The 8319-nt window shown below is 42.8% G+C and overlaps 1 protein-coding gene across 1 annotated transcript in view; it reads right to left on the bottom strand.

The window, feature by feature from the left end:
- Positions 1-2914: 2914 nt before the first annotated feature.
- Positions 2915-8319, bottom strand: part of CHRNA4 (cholinergic receptor nicotinic alpha 4 subunit) — a 77214-nt gene continuing 71809 nt past the window's right edge. The window contains exon 6 of the mRNA XM_026697278.2: positions 2915-4456. Within this exon, the coding sequence (XP_026553063.1) occupies positions 4331-4456 (126 nt within the window). The 3' untranslated portion in view covers positions 2915-4330. The remainder of the gene's footprint in view (positions 4457-8319) is intronic.

The raw sequence follows: 8319 nt of genomic DNA, 5'->3' as shown, positions 1-8319 counted from the left end.
TGTGCCGAAAGCTTGTGCGCGTGGCAGCACCCACTATGCAGTGCACCCCACCCCCCTGTGCATGCGTGTGCAACACCCCTGCTCCGCCCCCTTACCTGCACTGCACATGCGCGTGCCTCCCAGCTGATTTTCGGCCTGTTTGAGGCTGTTTTCGCCCTCCTGGAGTCTCGAGGGAAGCCTCTGCAGCCTCAGGAGGCTGAAAAATGGGCCTTCTGGAAATACCAGAAGTGCCAAAACGGTCCCATTTTTCGGCCTCCTGTGGCTGCAGAGGCTTCCCTCAAGACTCCAGAAGGGCAAAAACAGCCTCAAATGGGCCAAAAATCAGCTAGGAGGTGCGCGCATGTGTAGTGCAGGTAAATTTGGCTGGGGCTCACATGCCCGCACAAATGGCTCTGCGTGCCACCTGTGGCACGTGTGCCATAGGTTCGCCATCACGGGTATAGGCAATCTCGACTTACAGCCAGTTGATTAACAATTGATCAAAGTTACCCCAGATCCTGCCAACTGGCCTGCATTTACAGAGGTTTGCAGTGTCCTGAGATCTTTTAAAATGTATAATCCCTTGAAATTGTTAAGTATTTTTTTTTAAAAAAAATAGATCTGCGGAGTGTCTATGGAGATTCTTAGTCACCCAGGTCATGGTTGTCGCAAGGGTGCTTTTTCCCAAGAGACAACTGGACTTTCTGGTTTTTCTTTGAAGACGTTTCACTTCTCATCCAAGAAACTTCTTCAGTTCTGACTGGGTGGTGGGGAATAGAAGGGTTTATACTCCTTGCAGACAGCTGGTCATTTGCATCCTTTTAGAGAGTCATTGAGGCCACCTGGAGGTCTGCTGAGATTTAAATTTATTTTTGTCTGAAAGAGATTCTGGAAAAATTTTGGAAATCTTTGCAGATGTCGAAGGATAGGCAGAGCATGGGGGACGGAGTCAAGAGAGGAATAAGCTTGGAGTCCTTACTTTCCCACAAGTTAAGACCAACCCTTCTTGAATTCCCTTAACTCGTATCTAGTGCCAATTTATCACCATTAGTTGGCTAGATTACTTGTGTATAGACATGAGCAATAAATCTTCTTAACTGGAACTTAATGTGTGGTCCTTATTCTTCCCACCTGACAGCAAGGCAGGTGAGACTATCGAAAGACACGACACACTGTATATTGAAACCTACGCCTGTTTTTCTGCCTAGCATCCATCTATTCTCCCTATTTGCCTTAATGGGTTTTCTACAAACTCACAACACTACGAAGCAAATGTGTTGGGGACCCTCGTGTTGAAAGAAGGCAATAAAGAATGACAGGAGATTAAGATTTCTCAGAAATCCTTTATTTTAATGTCGTTTATGGAGCTTCTCTTAACTTGAGAAAGGATTGGCCAAGAGTCATGAGGAATAAAAATTGGTGGGAGTCACATCTTCTCTTTTCGGTCCCCTATTTGAAGAATCTACTTTCCCTCTGGCTAATGAAATTCAACAAAATATATATATATATATATATATATGCAAAAGTTCACCCTGAGGCTTTATGGAACAAGGCTGAGCTGGCAAAACCAGGGTTGAGCATGGGAGCCACAGGGAGTCCCGCCTGTCTCTAAATGAGAGCATTCGTGTTCTTCCTTTATTCCACCGGTAAAACCAGTGGGTTTTTTTAATAGAAAGGTTGCGATGCATCGTCTTCGAGACCTAATTCTCCAATACTGCTTGATGAGAAAGCTGAAGCTGCAGCTTTGTAGCTCTACGGAACCCGATAATAGATAAAAAATGACTCACTAGCATTGGGCAAGGTTATGCGGCTTTGCAAAAGAAAACCCACATGGGCCTGGTCAGCAAAAAAGGTAACATCTACAACTGCAAGAGATTATGCTAATCAGGCTGGATACTATGACTACGTGGAACGGGAGGTAATCAGATTCTATGCCAAATTCTGGATAGGATACCTTTTAATGACGGAATGACAGAGTTAGAAGGAGCCTTGTAGGTCATCTAGTCCAACCCCACCTGTCCAAGCAGGAGACCTTACATCACTTCTGACAGATGGCAGTCTAGTCTCTTCTTGAAAGCTTCCAGGGATGAAGCTCCCATATCTTCTGAATGCAAGTTGTTCTATTGGTTGATTGTTCTCACTGTCATAAAAATTCTCCTTATTTCTAGGTTGAATCTCTTCTTGTTCAGTTTCCATCCATTATTCCTTGTCTGGCCTTCAGGTGCCTTGGAAAATAGCTTGACCCCTTCCTCCTCTCTGTTGCAGCTTCTCAAATATTGGAAGACCGCTATCCTGTCTCCCCTGGTCCTTCTCTTCACTAGACTAGCCATGCCCAGTTCCTGCAACCGTTCACCGTATATTTTAGCCTCCAATCCGCTAATCATCTTGGTTGCTCTTCTCTGCACTCTTTCTAGAGTCTTTTATTTTAACTATTGAGATTCTCTGTCATTCAGGTCATGGTTGTCCCAAAAGTGCTTTTTCAAAATCCAACTTTCTTTTGTTTAAAAACATTTCTCTTCTCATCCAAGAAGTTTCCTTAGGACTGAAGAAGCTTCTTGGGTGAGAAATGAAACATTTTCAAGGAAAAACATCAAGTCCAGTTTGCCTTTTGAAAAAGCCTCTTTGAGACTTTTCTTACATCCACTATGTCGATTCATTATCAGTATTTCTTACCATATAAGAGTCTTCATTAGTTATTCAGGTGAGAGACTTATCTTCATTATTCTTATCTTGCCTCCAGAAGTTCTGGATGCTCCAACATTGGAGGCTTTTACGAGGAAACTGGACAAACCTTTGTCTGAAATGGTATAGGGTTTCCTGCTTGAGCAGGGGGTTGGTCTAGAAGACCTCCAAGGTCCCTTCCAACTCTGTTATTCTGTTATTCCAAGCCCACCAATTGGACCCAAATGCAATAATACTTCAACTCATGTTTATCTACTGCAGCTTTCTACTTCTAAAACTTGCAAACTTGGTTCTTATACCGCATTGCTAATCCAAGGAAATGTATTTCTGGGGTCGCTTCTCATCTCTGCTTGCTATTGAACCAACCTGACCGATGCCTTTAGCTCACTCTGCAGAAGGAATCTCTTATTATTGGTAGACTAGGGTTGTGGTTTGGTGTCTTCCAGTTAGTTTTGACTCCTGGCAATGGCCTGGATGACTCTATGCACTTTTTGTGGCAACAGTTTTTTGGAACTCTGTTGGCAACTCTTAAAAGACCATAGAAATATTTTATGAGTTAACTGTCATTTGACGTTGGGTTCTTCTTCCTGGGGCTGAGAGAGAATGACGGGCCTAAAGCCATCCAGTTGGCTTCCGATCTAAGGCAGGATTAAAACTCATGGTCTTCTGGATTCTAGTCCAGTGCCTTTAGCTGCAACATCAAATTGGCTCTCATCGTAAAGATGCCCTTCAAATTTTCAGAACTTCATCTGATGCCACCATAGATTTATGAGCTGCTGCCTGCAGCTCTCTCTTCAGCTGGATGTCATTGTTTCAGAGATACGTTAGCTGGATTGTCCCTTTCAAGCTGCAAACAAAGCTTCCTTCTGTTGGAAGATTTCCTGCAATTTAAAAGCTTCCTGCAAACAAATTCAGAGTGAGCTAGAAGCACCCTAACCTATCCTTCTTCCTGATGCATTCGTGTCTATGTACAACTTCGTCCCTACCTGTAATCTCCTGAGGTAAGGCTCTGCAAACCCTTAGCCATGTGACTACTCTGCTCAACGCTTCAGTGAGCTGTTGTTCCCTGGACACAATCCAGCAGGGAACTGACCTACAAAATTCTTTTTCTCTAGTTTCTTCTATTACTAGAAGGTTGGGATGCTTTCCTGCGGAATCCTTGACTTTTCATTTCCCACTGCAAATTCGCAATAATGAAAATGCATCGCCTTCACTGGCAGCGCATCTTACTTTTAGCACAAGGATGCATGCCCGAGACTTTCCGTTTAGACCCCGTTACAGTTCTGGAGAGCTTCAATTCAAGCCAAGGTCAATGTTTCTCCATGGGCTTATTGGGACCCTTGAGCGCCTTGATGTTGGTAGTTCCTTAAGGGAACCTCACTGGATTCTCAGGATTATATAGGACAACTAATGCCATCATGCAATTGGAACCGGCCCTTTCCCCACCCACCCCACCCCGACCCCCTCGAAGAGATATAGAGGATGACCATGGTTTTAGGCAAATGACGCAACCTTGGAAGGCAATCCCGGAGCTTCTAAGGAAAAAAGTCATGCGCTGATGTGATGGTAGATTATGAATAGCAGCCAGCCCGAGATGAAAGCTTGGGCTTTCCAGGGTGGACTTAAATCTGCCAAACTTAACCAATTCCGTTTCCAGGCTGGACTGTTCCTAGATCATCCCTGCCAGCCAAGGTGGAAGGAAAAGTCCCACCGTTCCCAGCAAGCAGACTAAGATAAACATCCACAGGAATATTCTGTCAATGACCATCGCCACATATTTCCAGTCTTCTTTCACCTACAGAGACAGAGAGAGAGAGAGAGAGAAAAAAGGAGAATCAGAAGGGGACTTCCGGTTTGCAAGGCTTCGGCGGCGGCAGGAATCCGCGATCGAGAATCAGAAGCAAAACATTCTATAAAAGATAAAGGTAAAAGTTTCCCCTGTCCAATCGTGACTGACTCAAGGGGGTGGTGTTCATCTCCGTTTCTTAGCCAAAGGACCAGCATTGTCCAAAGAGGCTTATGTGGTCATGTGGCCAGCAGGACTATATGCTGAGGTGCACAGAATGCTGTTACCTTCCCACCAAAGTGGTACCTATTTACCTAATCACATTTGCATGTTTCTGAACTGCTTAGGTGGGCGGGAGCTGGAGCAAGGAATGGGAGCTCACTCCATCAGGCAGTACTCGTTTTTGATGTCATTATTACAAACCTAGGATTATTTGGCTCTTCTAGTTAGCATAAAAAGAACCACTGTGATTGACATCAAAGTATTAGTTATATACTAAGTTTCAGTTTTGAACTAATTGTTTAATATTAAAATCCATATGGATCTAATTATATGTTGATAAATGGAAATAAGAGAATGGTGAAGCCAATTTAACAAGAATTTAAATATCTAAAAATGTAGAGAGAAAAAATAACAACAACAACGATAATAAATTTTAAGAAGATACTTGGTTGATACCTAGGATGCTGGCAGCAACCTATATCAACCATCAGCACCAGTCAATTATATTTATGATACATTTTTAAATGTTCAGTTGACTGAGTTTCCTGTTTAATGAATAAAAGAGATGATGATGATGATCATCATCATCATCAATCATCATCATCATCATCATCATCATCCAAGGAAAAGTAGATAAGGAAAAGACCTGGTTATGGCTGACCAACAGAACACTGAAGAAACAGACAGAAGGCCTAATTCTTGCAGCCCAAGAACAAGCCATCAGAACAAATGTAATCAAAGCCAAAATAGAAAAATCTGCTGATGACCCCAGCAGACTCTGCAAAGAAGCGGACGAAACCACCAATCACCTACTGAGCTGTTGCAAGACAATCGCTCAGACTGACTACAAACAACGTCACAACACAGTCGCTCAGATGGTCCATTGGACCTTGTGTCACAACTACCACCTGCCTGTAGCAATGAACTGGTGGGATCATAAGCCTGAAAAAGTGGTCGAAAATGAGCATGCAAAACTACTGCGGGACTTCCAAATACAGACTGACAAAGTTTTGGAACACAATACTCTGAATATCACAATTGTGGAGAAGAAAAAAGTGTGGATCGTCAACATTGCCATAGCTGGTGAAAGCAAAATCGATGAGAAACAACTTGAAAAAATCACCAGATATCAGGACTTGAGAATTGAACTGCAAAGACTCTGGCATAAACCAGGGCAGGTGGTTCCAGTGGTACTCGGCACACTGGGTGCTGTGTCCAAAGACCTAGGCAAGCACTTGAAAACAATTGGTGCTGACAAAATCACCATTGGTCAGCTGCAGAAGGCCACCTTATTGGGATCTGCTCGCATAATGCGCCGATACATCACGCAGTCCTAAATGCTTGGGAAGTGTTCAACTAGTGATTTGTGATACGAAACCCAGCATAGTCATCTTGTTTGCTGTGCACACTGTCATTTTTTGTGTCAAATAATAATAATTTTTTAAAAAATATTGAGGCCCTTGTTGCTATGTTCTTTTAGCCTGAAATATCAGTGAACAACTACAAAATCAGGAATTTTTTGAGTGGTCACAAAAGTTATCCACTCATTTCTAAAAAGAAGTCTGCCTGGCTCTAAATCACACACACACACACACACACACACACACACACATCTTTTATATATATAAAAGAAGAGACAGACATATATACATGTATGTATGTATGTGTGTATGTATGTATGTATGTGTGTATGTATGTATGTATGTATGTATGTATGTATGTATGTATGGTATTCAGCTTTGTTCGGGTATTTTCCCACGTCATTATAGTTGTGGTTTTAAAGTTGTAGCGACGTTTCGGCAGAATCTCATCTGCCATCATCAGGCTTCTGTATTGTGTTCGTCAGAAGCCCGATGATGGCAGATGAGATTCTGCTGAAACATTGCTACAACTTTAAAACCACAACTATAACGACGTGGGAAAATACCTGAATAAAGCTGAATACCATACATGTAAGTGTTGTGGCTCCGGGCTTGGATTCAGCTCCTGTGACTGATATGAGTTCAAGTGAGAAGGACATGGCAGAAAAATATGAGCCAGCATGGCTCAGGGATTGGACTGGTAACCAGGATGAGGAGATGGACGTGACAAAGGAAGACAGACCTGATGTATTAGAATTGTCAGGACCTTTGACCTCCTCTGGTTCCTTATCTGATCAACAGCCGGGAATGGCTGACAGGGAAGTTTTGAGAGAGTCTTCTAGTGGAGATGAGAACTTGGAAAATCTGTGGTTAAATGTAAGGAACAGAAGATGGTTGAGAAGGCAAAATCAGCTGGAGCGAATGAGGAGAGTGAGTCAGTAAATTAGCACGTTGCCTCAATGAGTATAAAAGGACACAGCTGGGCTGGTACAATTTGCCAGGAACAAAGTGACTTATTGAGTGAGGACGTTACAGCAAGAAGCTCTGAGACTGGAGATTTATTGCCAGGACTGGTTTGCCGGACGAAGTAAAGATTTATGCTGTGGATTGAGATTTCTGCCAGCCATTATCTTGTAAGACTTCTTTCTGTTTGATTTAATTTGAAATGGCTGCTTTCTGTTTTGTTTGTCTGAATTTTGAAGGGGAGTCATAACATGTAAGTACCCATGAAAACTTAAGAAAACACACACACACACACATATACATATACATATACATATACATATACATATACATATACATATATATATATATATATATATATATATATATATTCGTAGATTTTCATGGGTACAGGTATGTAGGTCTAGGTGTGTTCGGGTCTTTTCCTGTGTAAGATTAAGAGTCACCAAGATACTCTTAATCTTACACGGGAAAAGACCCGAACACACCTAGACCTACATACCTGTACCCGTGAAAATCTACAAATATATATATCTCACAGGATTTTGTGAGCTCGTCTATCAGTGCCTTAAATGGTTCGTTTATTAAATATTTTCACCAATGTGTTGAGTAGTTGTCTGCAGAAACAACAGGAGCATCATTCTTAATATCAATTGCCAGGGAATCCACAGCTAAATAAGGTATTGTTCCCATCTTACTTGTGCTTTGGGGAATCCTTGGTGCTCTCTTGAGCTTGGTGGTTTTCTTGCAGAACATTTCATTACCCAACTAGGGGATATCATCAGTGCTAGAAGGAAGTGTGATTTGCTGTCTATTTGTGGGAGTGTGATTTGCTCTCTATTAGCTGGCGGGTGCACCCGTGTGTGACCCACTCGTGTGACCGTTGCCGCGACCATCCCAGGCACTGGCATGGGCAGCCACAGCCCTACCTGCACAAGTTATGGGTGTACATGTGAGTGCACACTCCTGCCCCTCCCACAAAACTATCCCCTTGACAACTCGGAAAGCATTGCTGGCTTGCTCATGAGTTGCCATAAGAAGGAGTGGGTGTGTGATCTGATGGAGCAGTTTGTTGCTATGATCAGGAGCACATTCCACGCATACTTTTCTCCAGATTGTGTCTCAAGTTACCAAGCCCCACGAAAGTGCTTCGTTGGAGAATATGATTTATGACCTACCCTGGGAGGAGGAGGGAAACTGGGTTATAGGGGCCAGTAAATGACATAGGGCAGAGCTAACTGCACTTGGGAAAAGTGCCAATGTGTTGCTCCTAATAAATAATTGGATTTCTTTTGAAGCTTGGCTTGAGGCTCATGAATTAATTAG

Source organism: Pseudonaja textilis, chromosome 3 (assembly GCF_049901715.1).
Source record: "Pseudonaja textilis isolate UNSWEBS1 chromosome 3, rPseTex1.2, whole genome shotgun sequence".
Classification (NCBI taxonomy): Eukaryota; Metazoa; Chordata; class Lepidosauria; order Squamata; family Elapidae; genus Pseudonaja; species Pseudonaja textilis.
This window is presented reverse-complemented; position numbering and strand designations above follow the sequence as displayed.